Source organism: Trachurus japonicus, chromosome 17 (genome assembly GCF_045865225.1).
Source record: "Trachurus japonicus isolate A0001 chromosome 17, Traja_1.0".
Lineage (NCBI taxonomy): Eukaryota > Metazoa > Chordata > Actinopteri > Carangiformes > Carangidae > Trachurus > Trachurus japonicus.
The window spans coordinates 7267254-7283323 of record NC_140923.1 but is presented as its reverse complement, the minus strand read 5'-3'; the positions used below and the strand labels follow the sequence as shown (position 1 = coordinate 7283323).

The following is a 16070-nucleotide window of genomic DNA, read 5'->3' as shown; positions in this document are numbered from 1 at the left end:
GAGACTGAGCTCTACTCACATCCTTCACAAAATCAGAGGTTATGGGTTGTCCTTGTCTGTCAATGGCTCCTTCAGCAACTATGATAATATTCAACCTGGAACCCCGAGATCGGCTCTGGTGATAACAAACACTGTTATCGACATCAAGTCTACGAGACTATGAAAACTATAAAACTATTACTATTATAAAACTAGACTATTATCAATGGTTATTGGAAATGTACTGGCATTAATCACTTGTCCAACCAACCCACTGTAGGTAAACTGTTTCTAAAGGAACATGTTAGTCAGGTCCACATATGTGCTGAACAGCAGGCTCTGTGGCGCAATGGATAGCGCATTGGACTTCTAGTCAAGCATTGGAGATGTAATTCAAAGGTTGTGGGTTCGAGTCCCACCAGAGTCGACAGTTTTACAACAAAACAAACTTCAAACTTCCACTGTTCAACTTAACTTCACCCTTGAAACCCGACCCTTTGGGTTGAAGTTAAAAATATACATCAGTGCCTCTCACTATACATGAGTCTTACAAACAAGTTCCTTTAACTGGTTCAACGAGAGCAAGCCACTGATGTCCTGTTCAGAACAACAATGATTGTCAGTTGACATCAGTTGCTGAGTGCAAATGGTACAGTAACAACAGGCTCTGTGGCGCAATGGATAGCGCATTGGACTTCTAGTTAAAAGTCAGAGAGGGCATTCAAAGAGTCCCACCAGAGTCGGGAGTTTTACAGAGGGATTACAATTACAGACGAATGTCGAGCTTACAGAACCATCCAGTTGATGTGGTACTATATGTCACTGGATTACAGACAAAGCATGGTTAAAGGGGCTTTTTGAAGGTTTCTCTGCTACTTTATGTTGAGGACACGGCTGTTTCACTGTCTCAAATCATATACTTCCATATTATCTATGTTGAGGGGCTTGTATTCAGTGCATTGGCAATGTGGTGTGTTTGATCTGAGACACTTGTACACCTGAGAGGAAACTGTGTACAAATACTTTCTTTATAAAACTCCCGACTCTGGTGGGACTCGAACCCACAACCTTTGAATTACCTCTCAGAGAGCTTACTAGAAGTCCAATGCGCTATCCATTGCGCCACAGAGCCTCGTGAAAGCTAGGCACATTCAAAGGTTGTGGGTTCGAGTCCCACCCGAGTCAGCAGTTTTACAATGAAACAAACTTCAAACTTCCACAGTTCAACTTAGCTTCACCCTTGAAACCCGATCCTTTCGGTTGAAGTTAAAAATATCAATCAGTGCCTCTCACTATACATGAGTCTTACAAATGAGCTCCTTTAACTGCTTCGACACTTACATTTCAGACATGCTGTTTGATTAGACATGGTTGGTGTTACTGTTTACCATGTCCATGATACAAGTTGAATTAAATAACCCACCAATATATAGGATTCTAGGGTTGTTCACGAGAGCAAGCCACTGAGCTGCTGAGTGCAAATGTTGTAAAAACAATAGGCTCTGTGGCGCAATGGATAGCGCATTGGACTTCTAGTTAAAAGTCAGAGAGGACATTCAAAGGTTGTGGGTTCAAGTCCCACCAGGGTCGGGTCTTTTACAGCGTTTGTTTTACAGAGGGATTACAGTTACAGACGAATCTCCAATAAGAACACAAGGGGCTTTTTGAAGGTTTACTCTGCTGCTTTATGTTGAGGACACAGCTCTTTCACTGTCTCAAACCACATACTTCCATATTAACTACTTTGAGGGTGTAGTGTTCAGTGCATTGGCAATGTGGCAGTGTTTGATCTGACACAATTGTACACCCGAGAGGTAACTGTGTACAAATACTTTTCTTTATTTATAAAACACCCGACTCTGGTGGGACTCAAACCCACAACCTTTGAATTACCTCTCAGAGAGCTTACTAGAAGTCCAATGCGCTATCCATTGCGCCACAGAGCCTCATGAAAACACTGAAGAGGTAATTCAAAGGTTGTGGGTTCGAGTCCCACCAGAGTCGGGAGTATACAGTTCATGTTATAGCTTGATGTCTGCTGGCAAATTCTAACTTGATGTTCCTGGAAGGACACAACACTCTGCTATTTTTGAAACAGAAACAGCTGTGGTAACTGATGTATTGCTAATGTGTTGCCCTGTGTATGTGTTTCTGTGTGTGTGTGTTACCTCAGACAGTTTCTGACACATGCTGTCCTCCCAGCCTTCTTCAGGGGGCATTTCAGGGATGAAAACCCAATCTGCTCCACATGCCAGGGCACTAACCAGAGCCAAGTATCTGCGCACACACAAACACAGACATATTTTAATAGCAGCTTCACATCTTTTCTGCCTCTATAACAGATATTTATTGTGAAATATTTCATCTACAGAGCCTGAATACAATGAAGAATGAGCCTCATTTGTGAATATAATTTAGTATTTCAACAGTTATATAATTCAGTTGCTGGTCTGGTGTTGTTTATTTTTCTACTGAGGCTTGAGCATGATTTCCCTTAAAAATGTATAAAAGTGCTTACCCGCAGTGTCTGCCCATGACCTCGAGAACAAACGTCCTCTGGTGGCTGGAAAACAACAAGAAAAAGCACTTATCAGTATCGACACAGGTGAGTGCTGAGCAGACGACTGCAGACCTCCACACTCAACTTGTTAAAAGAGGACACTTTGAAGTTTAGGGACACTGAAAACTGCATCCATGCACCTGTGGAAGTTACTTTTTTTTTTCTTGTCTTGGTGTCCTTATGTCTTGTCACATCTCATCATTGTCTATTATCTAGTCGTCTCATGTCTTGTCTTGCTTAATCTTTTTTTCACAATATAATGATATATTTATCCGTTTTTCACCTCTGAGCGGTGGTCATGATGGCGTCCACCACCTCAATGATGCGATGCAGGGCCGAGTCGGTGCCGATGGTCATGTCGGTGCCGCAGAAGTCGTTGTCGATGGAGCCGACCATGCCGACAATGTGGAGCACCGAGTTGCTGCGCGCGGCCTCCGCATCGATCAGACCTGAACAACAAGAAAGCGATTAAGAAAGAAGGCGATTAATTCCATTCATACCAGGATGACTGGACATCCTGCGGTGAGCGGTCACCTTGCTGCTGCAGCTCCTCCAACAGGCTGCTCCACTCCTCTCTGAACAGGTTGGCGCCGGTCAAGCTGCCGTCTCCACCAATCACACACAGATTGGTGATGCTGCGCTGCACGAGGTTGTGCGCGGCCTTCAGGCGCCCCTCGTGGGTACGAAACTCTTTACAGCGGGCGCTGCCGATGACTGTGCCACCCTGAGGACAACACAGACAGTCTGAAAATCATACTCGTCTCTCTTTAAAGTGCTCATCTACTGGCTCTATTATCTGTTGTGAAAAAACACCATTATATATTTATAACATTGTTGTTATATGTATTCAAAATGAATCATGTTTCATAGATGATCTGAATGTAATTCAATCAGGAAAATGAAAGTATGATCACGACCCGCAGCTAAAAGTTCTAATTCAATCAGACTCATTAAGCTGACAGATAAAAGCTTCCATACGCCAATCCTTCATTCAGTGTTTGTGGAGGAGAAAAGGAAACACAGATAGTTTGATTTACAGGCTCACCACTTGCAACATGCTGGAGACGCTTTCCCACGTCGCCTCTTTGATGTTGTCTCCACCGTCCACCATCCCCTGGTAACCCTGAGAGCACAAACAGATACCACTCAAATTCACCGGATCATTAACGCATCATCATGCCTCCCTCCTCTCTCCGATACTCAATGTATGGCAGTTTGTTCCACATGGGATGCAGTAAATTATAATATTCAGTAATTCAGTCATTGTAAACCCCAGATACAGTATAGGATAGATAAAGGCTATTTGTATTGTGAATCAACCTAAAAATATTGCAACGTTACTAAGAGCCCATATTGCCCAGGTTATGCTTGTTATGCTCCTCTGCTGTGTCGTGCTGTTTCTCACTGACTGCTGAGCAAAGCTACAAGCCAAAATACAGGCGTCATGGCACTCAGGTGTCATTACTCACAGCCCAGTGACTATTCGAGGCTGATGGAGCCAGAGAAAAATGAAATCTGCCCCTGGTAATCCAATTATAGCCAAACTGGGACCAGATCGCCTCCGCCACCCACCCCTTCCCCCGTCACTGCCATCAGTGCCATTGTGCCTATCACTAGTGCACACATATATTCCCAGACATTCAATATCCACTATCCAGGAAGTCTCAGGTATCTCTGTAACAAGGATCTGTTGCTACTTTTCTTTTGTATTTAAATCACTAATAACTTATAGACCTGTAACAGATTCTCCCTCAGCGGTGCACCTGCAGAGGATATTTATTTCATACTAAAAAGGTTTAATTTGAATAAGCTCTACCATGAGTTGAACTATGGCATAACCATGTAAACCTGGCCCGAGATAGCAGCCCATCACCAGGCTCTGTGGCGCAATGGATAGCGCATTGGACTTCTAGTTAAAAACATGAGATGTAATTCAAAGGTTGTGGGTTCGAGTGCCACCAGAGTCGAAGGTTTTATCCATCTGATCCATCTCATCCATCTGACATGGATAGCAGCCCAATGACAGGCTCTGTGGCGCAATGGATAGCGCATTGGACTTCTAGTTAGACGCTTAAGATGTAATTCAAAGGTTGTGGGTTCGAGTCCCACCAGAGTCGTAGGTTTTATGAGACAAACAGTTTCGAACTAGAATCCATGTCTTGAATTAGACAAAAGTCTAATTGCACCATCCATGTGACATGGATAGCACTCTAAAGCCAGGAACACACCGCCGCGACGCTTCCTGACGCGTGCTTAAGATGTAATTCAAAGGTGGTGGGTTCGAGTCCCACCAGAGTCGTCAGCTTTCATGAGGACTCAAACCCACAACCTTACAAAAGTCTAATTGCACCATCCATCTGACATGGATAGCAGCCCAATGACAGGCTCTGTGGCGTAATGGATAGTGCATTGGACTTCTAGTTAGACACTTAAGATGTAATTCAATGGTTGTGGGTTCGAGGCCCACCAGAGTCGTAGGTTTTATGAGACAAACAGTTTCGAACTAGAATCCATCTCTTGAAATAGACAAAAGTCTAATTGCACCATCCATGTGACATGGATAGCTACCTGTCAACAGGCTCTGTGGCGCAATGGGTGGCGCATTGGACTTCTAGTTAGATGCTTAAGATGTAATTCAAAGGTTGTGGGCTCGAGTCCCACCAGAGTCGTCAGTTTTCATGAGGAGACAAACTATTGAAACCTCATCCTTTCTTCAAAAATAACAATCTGTGACACCTTGGACTTCTAGTTAGATGCTGAAGATGTATTTGAAAGGTTGTACGTTTGAGTCCCACCAGAGTCTGGTATTTTACATATACATATTACACATATTTTCAGCATGATGATACCATATAAAATCCCACCATAGTGGACTCAAACCCACAACCTTACAAAAGTCTAATTGCACCATCCATCTGACATGGATAGCAGCCCAATGACAGGCTCTGTGGCGCAATGGATAGCGCATTGGACTTCTAGTTAGACGCTTAAGATGTAATTCAAAGGTTGTGAGTTCGAGTCCCACCAGAGTCGTAGGTTTTATGAGACAAACAGTTTTGAACTAGAATCCATTTCTTGAATTAGACAAAAGTCTAATTGCAGCATCCATCTGACATGGATAGCTGCCTGTCAACAGGCTCTGTGGCGCAATGGATAGCGCATTGGACTTCTAGTTAGACACTTAAGATGTAATTCAAAGGTTGTGGGTTCGAGTCCCACCAGAGTCGTAGGTTTTATGAGACAAACAGTTTCGAACTAGAATCCATGTCTTGAAATAGACAAAAGTCTAATTGCACCATCCATGTGACATGGATAGCAGCCTGTCGACAGGCTCTGTGGCGCAATGGATAGCGCATTGGACTTCTAGTTAGATGCTTAAGATGTAATTCAAAGGTTGTGGGTTCGAGTCCCACCAGAGTCGTCAGTGTTCATGAGAAGACAAACTATTGAAACCTCATCCTTTCTTCAAAAATAACAACCTGTGACACCTTGGACTTCTAGTTAAATGCTGAAGATGTATTTGAAAGGTTGTACGTTTGAGTCCCACCAGAGTCTGGTATTTTACATATACATATTACACATATTTTCAGCATGATGATACCATATAAAATCCCACTCTAGTGGACTCAAACCCACAACCTTACAAAAGTCTAATTGCACCATCCATCTGACATGGATAGCAGCCCAATGACAGGCTCTGTGGCGCAATGGATAGCGCGTTGGACTTCTAGTTAGACACTTAAGATGTAATTCAAAGGTTGTGGGTTCGAGTCCCACCAGAGTCGTAGGTTTTATGAGACAAACAGTTTCGAACTAGAATCCATTTCTTGAAATAGACAAAAGTCTAATTGCAGCATCCATCTGACATGGATAGCTATCTGTCAACAGGCTCTGTGGCGCAATGGATAGCGCATTGGACTTCTAGTTAGATGCTTAAGATGTAATTCAAAGGTTGTGGGTTCGAGTCCCACCAGAGTCGTCAGTTTTCATGAGGAGACAAACTATTGAAACCTCATCCTTTCTTCAAAAATAACAATCTGTGACACCTTGGACTTCTAGTTAGATGCTGAAGATGTATTTGAAAGGTTGTACGTTTGAGTCCCACCAGAGTCTGGTATTTTACATATACATATTACACATATTTTCAGCATGATGATACCATATAAAATCCCACCATAGTGGACTCAAACCCACAACCTTACAAAAGTCTAATTGCACCATCCATCTGACATGGATAGCAGCCCAATGACAGGCTCTGTGGGGCAATGGATAGCGCATTGGACTTCTAGTTAGACGCTTAAGATGTAATTCAAAGGTTGTGGGTTCGAGTCCCACCAGAGTCGTAGGTTTTATGAGACAAACAGTTTCGAACTAGAATCCATTTCTTGAAATAGACAAAAGTCTAATTGCAGCATCCATCTGACATGGATAGCTATCTGTCAACAGGCTCTGTGGCGCAATGGATAGCGCATTGGACTTCTAGTTAGATGCTTAAGATGTAATTCAAAGGTTGTGGGTTCGAGTCCCACCAGAGTCGTCAGTTTTCATGAGACAAACTATTGAAACCTCATCCTTTCTTCAAAAATAACAATCTGTGACACCTTGGACTTCTAGTTAGATGCTGAAGATGTATTTGAAAGGTTGTACGTTTGAGTCCCACCAGAGTCTGGTATTTTACATATACATATTACACATATTTTCAGCATGATGATACCATATAAAATCCCACCATAGTGGACTCAAACCCACAACCTTACAAAAGTCTAATTGCACCATCCATCTGACATGGATAGCAGCCCAATGACAGGCTCTGTGGCGCAATGGATAGCGCATTGGACTTCTAGTTAGACGCTTAAGATGTAATTCAAATGTAATTCAAAGGTTGTGGGTTCGAGTCCCACCAGAGTCGTAGGTTTTATGAGACGAACTAGAATCCATGTCTTGAAATAGACAAAAGTCTAATTGCAGCATCCATCTGACATGGATAGCTACCTGTCGACAGGCTCTGTGGCGCAATGGATAGCGCATTGGACTTCTAGTTAAACACTTAAAATGTAATTCAAAGGTTGTGGGTTCGAGTCCCACCAGAGTCGTCAGTGTTCATGAGAAGACAAACTATTGAAACCTCATCCTTTCTTCAAAAATAACAACCTGTGACACCTTGGACTTCTAGTTAAATGCTGAAGATGTATTTGAAAGGTTGTACGTTTGAGTCCCACCAGAGTCTGGTATTTTACATATACATATTACACATATTTTCAGCATGATGATACCATATAAAATCCCACTCTAGTGGACTCAAACCCACAACCTTACAAAAGTCTAATTGCACCATCCATCTGACATGGATAGCAGCCCAATGACAGGCTCTGTGGCGCAATGGATAGTGCGTTGGACTTCTAGTTAGACACTTAAGATGTAATTGAAAGGTTGTGGGTTCGAGTCCCACCAGAGTCGTAGGTTTTATGAGACAAACAGTTTCGAACTAGAATCCATTTCTTGAAATAGACAAAAGTCTAATTGCAGCATCCATCTGACATGGATAGCTATCTGTCAACAGGCTCTGTGGCGCAATGGATAGCGCATTGGACTTCTAGTTAGATGCTTAAGATGTAATTCAAAGGTTGTGGGTTCGAGTCCCACCAGAGTCGTCAGTTTTCATGAGGAGACAAACTATTGAAACCTCATCCTTTCTTCAAAAATAACAATCTGTGACACCTTGGACTTCTAGTTAAATGCTGAAGATGTATTTGAAAGGTTGTACGTTTGAGTCCCACCAGAGTCTGGTATTTTACATATACATATTACACATATTTTCAGCATGATGATACCATATAAAATCCCACCATAGTGGACTCAAACCCACAACCTTACAAAAGTCTAATTGCACCATCCATCTGACATGGATAGCAGCCCAATGACAGGCTCTGTGGGGCAATGGATAGCGCATTGGACTTCTAGTTAGACGCTTAAGATGTAATTCAAAGGTTGTGGGTTCGAGTCCCACCAGAGTCGTAGGTTTTATGAGACAAACAGTTTCGAACTAGAATCCATTTCTTGAAATAGACAAAAGTCTAATTGCAGCATCCATCTGACATGGATAGCTATCTATCAACAGGCTCTGTGGCGCAATGGATAGCGCATTGGACTTCTAGTTAGATGCTTAAGATGTAATTCAAAGGTTGTGGGTTCGAGTCCCACCAGAGTCGTCAGTTTTCATGAGGAGACAAACTATTGAAACCTCATCCTTTCTTCAAAAATAACAATCTGTGACACCTTGGACTTCTAGTTAGATGCTGAAGATGTATTTGAAAGGTTGTACGTTTGAGTCCCACCAGAGTCTGGTATTTTACATATACATATTACACATATTTTCAGCATGATGATACCATATAAAATCCCACCATAGTGGACTCAAACCCACAACCTTACAAAAGTCTAATTGCACCATCCATCTGACATGGATAGCAGCCCAATGACAGGCTCTGTGGCGCAATGGATAGCGCATTGGACTTCTAGTTAGACGCTTAAGATGTAATTCAAAGGTTGTGGGTTCGAGTCCCACCAGAGTCGTAGGTTTTATGAGACAAACAGTTTCGAACTAGAATCCATGTCTTGAAATAGACAAAAGTCTAATTGCACCATCCATGTGACATGGATAGCTGCCTGTCAACAGGCTCTGTGGCGCAATGGATAGCGCATTGGACTTCTAGTTAAACACTTAAGATGTAATTCAAAGGTTGTGGGTTCGAGTCCCACCAGAGTCATCAGTTTTCATGAGGAGACAAACTATTGAAACCTCATCCTTTCTTCAAATATAACAATCTGTGACACCTTGGACTTCTTGTTAGATGCTGAAGATGTATTTGAAAGGTTGTACGTTTGAGTCCCACCAGAGTCTGGTATTTTACATATACATATTACACATACTTTCAGCATGATGATACCATATAAAATCCCACTCTAGTGGACTCAAACCCACAACCTTACAAAAGTCTAATTGCACCATCCATCTGACATGGATAGCAGCCCAATGACAGGCTCTGTGGCGCAATGGATAGCGCATTGGACTTCTAGTTAGACACTTAAGATGTAATTCAAAGGTTGTGGGTTCGAGTCCCACCAGAGTCGTAGGTTTTATGAGACAAACAGTTTCAAACTAGAATCCATGTCTTGAAATAGACAAAAGTCTAATTGCAGCATCCATCTGACATGGATAGCAGCCTGTCGACAGGCTCTATAGCGCATTGGACTTCTAGTTAGATGCTTAAGATGTAATTCAAAGGTTATGGGTTCGAGTCCCACCAGAGTCGTCAGTTTTCATGAGGAGACAAACTATTGAAACCTCATCCTTTCTTCAAAAATAACAATCTGTGACACCTTGGACTTCTAGTTAGATGCTGAAGATGTATTTGAAAGGTTGTACGTTTGAGTCCCACCAGAGTCTGGTATTTTACATATACATATTACACATATTTTCAGCATGATGATACCATATAAAATCCCACTCTAGTGGACTCAAACCCACAACCTTACAAAAGTCTAATTGCACCATCCATCTGACATGGATAGCAGCCCAATGACAGGCTCTGTGGCGCAATGGATAGCGCATTGGACTTCTAGTTAGACGCTTAAGATGTAATTCAAAGGTTGTGGGTTCGAGTCCCACCAGAGTCGTAGGTTTTATGAGACAAACAGTTTCGAACTAGAATCCATGTCTTGAAATAGACAAAAGTCTAATTGCACCATCCATGTGACATGGATAGCTGCTTGTCAACAGGCTCTGTGGCGCAATGGATAGCGCATTGGACTTCTAGTTAAACACTTAAGATGTAATTCAAAGGTTGTGGGTTCGAGTCCCACCAGAGTCGTCAGTTTTCATGAGGAGACAAACTATTGAAACCTCATCCTTTCTTCAAATATAACAATCTGTGACACCTTGGACTTCTTGTTAGATGCTGAAGATGTATTTGAAAGGTTGTACGTTTGAGTCCCACCAGAGTCTGGTATTTTACATATACATATTACACATATTTTCAGCATGATGATACCATATAAAATCCCACTCTAGTGGACTCAGACCCACAACCTTACAAAAGTCTAATTGCACCATCCATCTGACATGGATAGCAGCCCAATGACAGGCTCTGTGGCGCAATGGATAGCGCATTGGACTTCTAGTTAGACGCTTAAGATGTAATTCAAAGGTTGTGGGTTCGAGTCCCACCAGAGTCGTAGGTTTTATGAGACAAACAGTTTCGAACTAGAATCCATGTCTTGAAATAGACAAAAGTCTAATTGCACCATCCATGTGACATGGATAGCTGCTTGTTAACAGGCTCTGTGGCGCAATGGATAGCGCATTGGACTTCTAGTTAAACACTTAAAATGTAATTCAAAGGTTGTGGGTTCAAGTCCCACCAGAGTCGTCAGTTTTCATGAGGAGACAAACTATTGAAACCTCATCCTTTCTTCAAAAATAACAATCTGTGACACCTTGGACTTCTAGTTAAATGCTGAAGATGTATTTGAAAGGTTGTACGTTTGAGTCCCACCAGAGTCTGGTATTTTACATATACATATTACACATATTTTCAGCATGATGATACCATATAAAATCCCACTCTAGTGGACTCAAACCCACAACCTTACAAAAGTCTAATTGCACCATCCATCTGACATGGATAGCAGCCCAATGACAGGCTCTGTGGCGCAATGGATAGCGCATTGGACTTCTAGTTAGACGCTTAAGATGTAATTCAAAGGTTGTGGGTTCGAGTCCCACCAGAGTCGTAGGTTTTATGAGACAAACAGTTTCGAACTAGAATCCATGTCTTGAAATAGACAAAAGTCTAATTGCACCATCCATGTGACATGGATAGCTGCTTGTCAACAGGCTCTGTGGCGCAATGGATAGCGCATTGGACTTCTAGTTAAACACTTAAGATGTAATTCAAAGGTTGTGGGTTCGAGTCCCACCAGAGTCGTCAGTTTTCATGAGGAGACAAACTATTGAAACCTCATCCTTTCTTCAAATATAACAATCTGTGACACCTTGGACTTCTTGTTAGATGCTGAAGATGTATTTGAAAGGTTGTACGTTTGAGTCCCACCAGAGTCTGGTATTTTACATATACATATTACACATATTTTCAGCATGATGATACCATATAAAATCCCACTCTAGTGGACTCAGACCCACAACCTTACAAAAGTCTAATTGCACCATCCATCTGACATGGATAGCAGCCCAATGACAGGCTCTGTGGCGCAATGGATAGCGCATTGGACTTCTAGTTAGACGCTTAAGATGTAATTCAAAGGTTGTGGGTTCGAGTCCCACCAGAGTCGTAGGTTTTATGAGACAAACAGTTTCGAACTAGAATCCATGTCTTGAAATAGACAAAAGTCTAATTGCACCATCCATGTGACATGGATAGCTGCTTGTTAACAGGCTCTGTGGCGCAATGGATAGCGCATTGGACTTCTAGTTAAACACTTAAAATGTAATTCAAAGGTTGTGGGTTCGAGTCCCACCAGAGTCGTCAGTTTTCATGAGGAGACAAACTATTGAAACCTCATCCTTTCTTCAAATATAACAATCTGTGACACCTTGGACTTCTAGTTAGATGCTGAAGATGTATTTGAAAGGTTGTACGTTTGAGTCCCACCAGAGTCTGGTATTTTACATATACATATTACACATATTTTCAGCATGCTGATACCATATAAAATCCCACCATAGTGGACTCAAACCCACAACCTTACAAAAGTCTAATTGCACCATCCATCTGACATGGATAGCAGCCCAATGACAGGCTCTGTGGCGCAATGGATAGCGCATTGGACTTCTAGTTAGACGCTTAAGATGTAATTCAAAGGTTGTGGGTTCGAGTCCCACCAGAGTCGTAGGCTTTATGAGACAAACAGTTTCGAACTAGAATCCATGTCTTGAAATAGACAAAAGTCTAATTGCAGCATCCATGTGACATGGATAGCTGCCTGTCGACAGGCTCTATAGCGCATTGGACTTCTAGTTAGATGCTTAAGATGTAATTCAAAGGTTATGGGTTCGAGTCCCACCAGAGTCGTCAGTTTTCATGAGGAGACAAACTATTGAAACCTCATCCTTTCTTCAAAAATAACAATCTGTGACACCTTGGACTTCTAGTTAAATGCTGAAGATGTATTTGAAAGGTTGTACGTTTGAGTCCCACCAGAGTCTGGTATTTTACATATACATATTACACATATTTTCAGCATGATGATACCATATAAAATCCCACTCTAGTGGACTCAAACCCACAACCTTACAAAAGTCTAATTGCACCATCCATCTGACATGGATAGCAGCCCAATGACAGGCTCTGTGGCGCAATGGATAGCGCGTTGGACTTCTAGTTAAATGCTTAAGATGTAATTCAAAGGTTGTGAGTTCGAGTCCCACCAGAGTCGTAGGTTTTATGAGACAAACAGTTTCGAACTAGAATCCATGTCTTGAATTAGACAAAAGTCTAATTGCACCATCCATCTGACATGGATAGCAGCCTGTCGACAAGCTCTGTGGCGCAATGGATAGCACATTGGACTTCTGGTTAGATGCTTAAGATGTAATTCAAAGGTTGTGAGTTCAAGTCCCACCAGAATCGTCAGTTTTCATGAGGAGACAAACTATTGAAACCTCATCCTTTCTTCAAAAATAACAATCTGTGACACCTTGGACTTCTAGTTAGATGCTGAAGATGTAAGGTTGTACGTTTGAGTCCCACCAGAGTCTGGTATTTTACATGTACATATTACACATATTTTCAGCATGATGATACCATATAAAATCCCACTCTAGTGGACTCAAACCCACAACCTTACAAAAGTCTAATTGCACCATCCATCTGACATGGATAGCAGCCCAATGACAGGCTCTGTGGCGCAATGGATAGCGCATTGGACTTCTAGTTAGACGCTTAAGATGTAATTCAAAGGTTGTGGGTTCGAGTCCCACCAGAGTCGTAGGCTTTATGAGACAAACAGTTTCGAACTAGAATCCATGTCTTGAAATAGACAAAAGTCTAATTGCAGCATCCATGTGACATGGTTAGCTGCCTGTCGACAGGCTCTATAGCGCATTGGACTTCTAGTTGGATGCTTAAGATGTAATTCAAAGGTTATGGGTTCGAGTCCCACCAGAGTCGTCAGTTTTCATGAGGAGACAAACTATTGAAACCTCATCCTTTCTTCAAAAATAACAATCTGTGACACCTTGGACTTCTAGTTAAATGCTGAAGATGTATTTGAAAGGTTGTACGTTTGAGTCCCACCAGAGTCTGGTATTTTACATATACATATTACACATATTTTCAGCATGATGATACCATATAAAATCCCACTCTAGTGGACTCAAACCCACAACCTTACAAAAGTCTAATTGCACCATCCATCTGACATGGATAGCAGCCCAATGACAGGCTCTGTGGCGCAATGGATAGCGCATTGGACTTCTAGTTAGACGCTTAAGATGTAATTCAAAGGTTGTGGGTTCGAGTCCCACCAGAGTCGTAGGTTTTATGAGACAAACAGTTTCGAACTAGAATCCATGTCTTGAAATAGACAAAAGTCTAATTGCACCATCCATGTGACATGGATAGCTGCTTGTCAACAGGCTCTGTGGCGCAATGGATAGCGCATTGGACTTCTAGTTAAACACTTAAGATGTAATTCAAAGGTTGTGGGTTCGAGTCCCACCAGAGTCGTCAGTTTTCATGAGGAGACAAACTATTGAAACCTCATCCTTTCTTCAAATATAACAATCTGTGACACCTTGGACTTCTTGTTAGATGCTGAAGATGTATTTGAAAGGTTGTACGTTTGAGTCCCACCAGAGTCTGGTATTTTACATATACATATTACACATATTTTCAGCATGATGATACCATATAAAATCCCACTCTAGTGGACTCAGACCCACAACCTTACAAAAGTCTAATTGCACCATCCATCTGACATGGATAGCAGCCCAATGACAGGCTCTGTGGCGCAATGGATAGCGCATTGGACTTCTAGTTAGATGCTTAAGATGTAATTCAAAGGTTGTGGGTTCGAGTCCCACCAGAGTCGTAGGTTTTATGAGACAAACAGTTTCGAACTAGAATCCATGTCTTGAAATAGACAAAAGTCTAATTGCACCATCCATGTGACATGGATAGCTGCTAGTTAACAGGCTCTGTGGCGCAATGGATAGCGCATTGGACTTCTAGTTAAACACTTAAAATGTAATTCAAAGGTTGTGGGTTCGAGTCCCACCAGAGTCGTCAGTTTTCATGAGGAGACAAACTATTGAAACCTCATCCTTTCTTCAAATATAACAATCTGTGACACCTTGGACTTCTAGTTAGATGCTGAAGATGTATTTGAAAGGTTGTACGTTTGAGTCCCACCAGAGTCTGGTATTTTACATATACATATTACACATATTTTCAGCATGCTGATACCATATAAAATCCCACCATAGTGGACTCAAACCCACAACCTTACAAAAGTCTAATTGCACCATCCATCTGACATGGATAGCAGCCAATGACAGGCTCTGTGGCGCAATGGATAGCGCATTGGACTTCTAGTTAGACGCTTAAGATGTAATTCAAGGTTGGGTTCGAGTCCCACCAGAGTAGGCTTTATGAGACAAACAGTTTCGAACTAGAATCCATGTCTTGAAATAGACAAAAGTCTAATTGCAGCATCCATGTGACATGGATAGCTGCCTGTCGACAGGCTCTATAGCGCATTGGACTTCTAGTTAGATGCTTAAGATGTAATTCAAAGGTTATGGGTTCGAGTCCCACCAGAGTCGTCAGTTTTCATGAGGAGACAAACTATTGAAACCTCATCCTTTCTTCAAAAATAACAATCTGTGACACCTTGGACTTCTAGTTAAATGCTGAAGATGTATTTGAAAGGTTGTACGTTTGAGTCCCACCAGAGTCTGGTATTTTACATATACATATTACACATATTTTCAGCATGATGATACCATATAAAATCCCACTCTAGTGGACTCAAACCCACAACCTTACAAAAGTCTAATTGCACCATCCATCTGACATGGATAGCAGCCCAATGACAGGCTCTGTGGCGCAATGGATAGCGCGTTGGACTTCTAGTTAAATGCTTAAGATGTAATTCAAAGGTTGTGAGTTCGAGTCCCACCAGAGTCGTAGGTTTTATGAGACAAACAGTTTCGAACTAGAATCCATGTCTTGAATTAGACAAAAGTCTAATTGCACCATCCATCTGACATGGATAGCAGCCTGTCGACAGGCTCTGTGGCGCAATGGATAGCGCATTGGACTTCTAGTTAGATGCTTAAGATATAATTCAAAGGTTGTGGGTTCGAGTCCCACCAGAATCGTCAGTTTTCATGAGGAGACAAACTATTGAAACCTCATCCTTTCTTCAAAAATAACAATCTGTGACACCTTGGACTTCTAGTTAGATGCTGAAGATGTAAGGTTGTACGTTTGAGTCCCACCAGAGTCTG

The 16070-nt window shown here is 42.0% G+C and overlaps 1 protein-coding gene and 40 non-coding genes across 45 annotated transcripts in view; 38 read left to right on the top strand and 3 right to left on the bottom strand.

The window, feature by feature from the left end:
* LOC146969960 (ATP-dependent 6-phosphofructokinase, platelet type-like) overlaps positions 1-16070 on the bottom strand; it is a 45017-nt gene that overhangs the window by 23307 nt on the left and 5640 nt on the right. For 3 of the 5 annotated variants that reach the window (XM_085805253.1, XM_085805251.1, XM_085805255.1), the window contains exons 3-7: positions 3585-3662; positions 3074-3263; positions 2823-2988; positions 2498-2542; positions 2148-2256 (exon numbers count right to left, since the gene is read on the bottom strand). In XM_085805253.1, the coding sequence (XP_085661379.1) occupies positions 2148-2256; positions 2498-2542; positions 2823-2988; positions 3074-3263; positions 3585-3662 (588 nt within the window). Of the gene's footprint in view, positions 1-19; positions 116-2147; positions 2257-2497; positions 2543-2822; positions 2989-3073; positions 3264-3584; positions 3663-16070 lie in introns of all 5 variants that reach the window. The other 2 variants (XM_085805254.1, XM_085805252.1) reach the window with 1 other exon arrangement.
* trnar-ucu (transfer RNA arginine (anticodon UCU)) lies at positions 315-406 on the top strand. The gene is given in 2 exon segments: positions 315-351; positions 371-406. It is a non-coding gene; the product is annotated as a tRNA-Arg (tRNA).
* Positions 1020-1111, bottom strand: trnar-ucu (transfer RNA arginine (anticodon UCU)). The gene is given in 2 exon segments: positions 1020-1055; positions 1075-1111. It is a non-coding gene; the product is annotated as a tRNA-Arg (tRNA).
* Positions 1478-1569, top strand: trnar-ucu (transfer RNA arginine (anticodon UCU)). The gene is given in 2 exon segments: positions 1478-1514; positions 1534-1569. It is a non-coding gene; the product is annotated as a tRNA-Arg (tRNA).
* Positions 1834-1925, bottom strand: trnar-ucu (transfer RNA arginine (anticodon UCU)). The gene is given in 2 exon segments: positions 1834-1869; positions 1889-1925. It is a non-coding gene; the product is annotated as a tRNA-Arg (tRNA).
* On the top strand, positions 4415-4506 carry trnar-ucu (transfer RNA arginine (anticodon UCU)). Its single transcript is given in 2 exon segments — positions 4415-4451; positions 4471-4506. It is a non-coding gene; the product is annotated as a tRNA-Arg (tRNA).
* On the top strand, positions 4565-4656 carry trnar-ucu (transfer RNA arginine (anticodon UCU)). Its single transcript is given in 2 exon segments — positions 4565-4601; positions 4621-4656. It is a non-coding gene; the product is annotated as a tRNA-Arg (tRNA).
* On the top strand, positions 5481-5572 carry trnar-ucu (transfer RNA arginine (anticodon UCU)). The gene is given in 2 exon segments: positions 5481-5517; positions 5537-5572. It is a non-coding gene; the product is annotated as a tRNA-Arg (tRNA).
* Positions 5675-5766, top strand: trnar-ucu (transfer RNA arginine (anticodon UCU)). The gene is given in 2 exon segments: positions 5675-5711; positions 5731-5766. It is a non-coding gene; the product is annotated as a tRNA-Arg (tRNA).
* trnar-ucu (transfer RNA arginine (anticodon UCU)) lies at positions 5869-5960 on the top strand. Its single transcript is given in 2 exon segments — positions 5869-5905; positions 5925-5960. It is a non-coding gene; the product is annotated as a tRNA-Arg (tRNA).
* Positions 6233-6324, top strand: trnar-ucu (transfer RNA arginine (anticodon UCU)). Its single transcript is given in 2 exon segments — positions 6233-6269; positions 6289-6324. It is a non-coding gene; the product is annotated as a tRNA-Arg (tRNA).
* Positions 6427-6518, top strand: trnar-ucu (transfer RNA arginine (anticodon UCU)). The gene is given in 2 exon segments: positions 6427-6463; positions 6483-6518. It is a non-coding gene; the product is annotated as a tRNA-Arg (tRNA).
* Positions 6791-6882, top strand: trnar-ucu (transfer RNA arginine (anticodon UCU)). Its single transcript is given in 2 exon segments — positions 6791-6827; positions 6847-6882. It is a non-coding gene; the product is annotated as a tRNA-Arg (tRNA).
* On the top strand, positions 6985-7076 carry trnar-ucu (transfer RNA arginine (anticodon UCU)). Its single transcript is given in 2 exon segments — positions 6985-7021; positions 7041-7076. It is a non-coding gene; the product is annotated as a tRNA-Arg (tRNA).
* On the top strand, positions 7346-7448 carry trnar-ucu (transfer RNA arginine (anticodon UCU)). Its single transcript has 2 exons — positions 7346-7382; positions 7413-7448. It is a non-coding gene; the product is annotated as a tRNA-Arg (tRNA).
* trnar-ucu (transfer RNA arginine (anticodon UCU)) lies at positions 7541-7632 on the top strand. Its single transcript is given in 2 exon segments — positions 7541-7577; positions 7597-7632. It is a non-coding gene; the product is annotated as a tRNA-Arg (tRNA).
* Positions 7905-7996, top strand: trnar-ucu (transfer RNA arginine (anticodon UCU)). Its single transcript is given in 2 exon segments — positions 7905-7941; positions 7961-7996. It is a non-coding gene; the product is annotated as a tRNA-Arg (tRNA).
* Positions 8099-8190, top strand: trnar-ucu (transfer RNA arginine (anticodon UCU)). Its single transcript is given in 2 exon segments — positions 8099-8135; positions 8155-8190. It is a non-coding gene; the product is annotated as a tRNA-Arg (tRNA).
* On the top strand, positions 8463-8554 carry trnar-ucu (transfer RNA arginine (anticodon UCU)). Its single transcript is given in 2 exon segments — positions 8463-8499; positions 8519-8554. It is a non-coding gene; the product is annotated as a tRNA-Arg (tRNA).
* On the top strand, positions 8657-8748 carry trnar-ucu (transfer RNA arginine (anticodon UCU)). Its single transcript is given in 2 exon segments — positions 8657-8693; positions 8713-8748. It is a non-coding gene; the product is annotated as a tRNA-Arg (tRNA).
* trnar-ucu (transfer RNA arginine (anticodon UCU)) lies at positions 9021-9112 on the top strand. Its single transcript is given in 2 exon segments — positions 9021-9057; positions 9077-9112. It is a non-coding gene; the product is annotated as a tRNA-Arg (tRNA).
* trnar-ucu (transfer RNA arginine (anticodon UCU)) lies at positions 9215-9306 on the top strand. Its single transcript is given in 2 exon segments — positions 9215-9251; positions 9271-9306. It is a non-coding gene; the product is annotated as a tRNA-Arg (tRNA).
* On the top strand, positions 9579-9670 carry trnar-ucu (transfer RNA arginine (anticodon UCU)). The gene is given in 2 exon segments: positions 9579-9615; positions 9635-9670. It is a non-coding gene; the product is annotated as a tRNA-Arg (tRNA).
* trnar-ucu (transfer RNA arginine (anticodon UCU)) lies at positions 10125-10216 on the top strand. Its single transcript is given in 2 exon segments — positions 10125-10161; positions 10181-10216. It is a non-coding gene; the product is annotated as a tRNA-Arg (tRNA).
* On the top strand, positions 10319-10410 carry trnar-ucu (transfer RNA arginine (anticodon UCU)). Its single transcript is given in 2 exon segments — positions 10319-10355; positions 10375-10410. It is a non-coding gene; the product is annotated as a tRNA-Arg (tRNA).
* Positions 10683-10774, top strand: trnar-ucu (transfer RNA arginine (anticodon UCU)). Its single transcript is given in 2 exon segments — positions 10683-10719; positions 10739-10774. It is a non-coding gene; the product is annotated as a tRNA-Arg (tRNA).
* On the top strand, positions 10877-10968 carry trnar-ucu (transfer RNA arginine (anticodon UCU)). The gene is given in 2 exon segments: positions 10877-10913; positions 10933-10968. It is a non-coding gene; the product is annotated as a tRNA-Arg (tRNA).
* Positions 11241-11332, top strand: trnar-ucu (transfer RNA arginine (anticodon UCU)). Its single transcript is given in 2 exon segments — positions 11241-11277; positions 11297-11332. It is a non-coding gene; the product is annotated as a tRNA-Arg (tRNA).
* Positions 11435-11526, top strand: trnar-ucu (transfer RNA arginine (anticodon UCU)). The gene is given in 2 exon segments: positions 11435-11471; positions 11491-11526. It is a non-coding gene; the product is annotated as a tRNA-Arg (tRNA).
* On the top strand, positions 11799-11890 carry trnar-ucu (transfer RNA arginine (anticodon UCU)). Its single transcript is given in 2 exon segments — positions 11799-11835; positions 11855-11890. It is a non-coding gene; the product is annotated as a tRNA-Arg (tRNA).
* On the top strand, positions 11993-12084 carry trnar-ucu (transfer RNA arginine (anticodon UCU)). The gene is given in 2 exon segments: positions 11993-12029; positions 12049-12084. It is a non-coding gene; the product is annotated as a tRNA-Arg (tRNA).
* trnar-ucu (transfer RNA arginine (anticodon UCU)) lies at positions 12357-12448 on the top strand. The gene is given in 2 exon segments: positions 12357-12393; positions 12413-12448. It is a non-coding gene; the product is annotated as a tRNA-Arg (tRNA).
* On the top strand, positions 12903-12994 carry trnar-ucu (transfer RNA arginine (anticodon UCU)). Its single transcript is given in 2 exon segments — positions 12903-12939; positions 12959-12994. It is a non-coding gene; the product is annotated as a tRNA-Arg (tRNA).
* On the top strand, positions 13455-13546 carry trnar-ucu (transfer RNA arginine (anticodon UCU)). Its single transcript is given in 2 exon segments — positions 13455-13491; positions 13511-13546. It is a non-coding gene; the product is annotated as a tRNA-Arg (tRNA).
* On the top strand, positions 14001-14092 carry trnar-ucu (transfer RNA arginine (anticodon UCU)). The gene is given in 2 exon segments: positions 14001-14037; positions 14057-14092. It is a non-coding gene; the product is annotated as a tRNA-Arg (tRNA).
* On the top strand, positions 14195-14286 carry trnar-ucu (transfer RNA arginine (anticodon UCU)). Its single transcript is given in 2 exon segments — positions 14195-14231; positions 14251-14286. It is a non-coding gene; the product is annotated as a tRNA-Arg (tRNA).
* Positions 14559-14650, top strand: trnar-ucu (transfer RNA arginine (anticodon UCU)). Its single transcript is given in 2 exon segments — positions 14559-14595; positions 14615-14650. It is a non-coding gene; the product is annotated as a tRNA-Arg (tRNA).
* trnar-ucu (transfer RNA arginine (anticodon UCU)) lies at positions 14753-14844 on the top strand. Its single transcript is given in 2 exon segments — positions 14753-14789; positions 14809-14844. It is a non-coding gene; the product is annotated as a tRNA-Arg (tRNA).
* trnar-ucu (transfer RNA arginine (anticodon UCU)) lies at positions 15116-15383 on the top strand. The gene is made up of 2 exons: positions 15116-15152; positions 15348-15383. It is a non-coding gene; the product is annotated as a tRNA-Arg (tRNA).
* trnar-ucu (transfer RNA arginine (anticodon UCU)) lies at positions 15656-15747 on the top strand. Its single transcript is given in 2 exon segments — positions 15656-15692; positions 15712-15747. It is a non-coding gene; the product is annotated as a tRNA-Arg (tRNA).
* trnar-ucu (transfer RNA arginine (anticodon UCU)) lies at positions 15850-15941 on the top strand. Its single transcript is given in 2 exon segments — positions 15850-15886; positions 15906-15941. It is a non-coding gene; the product is annotated as a tRNA-Arg (tRNA).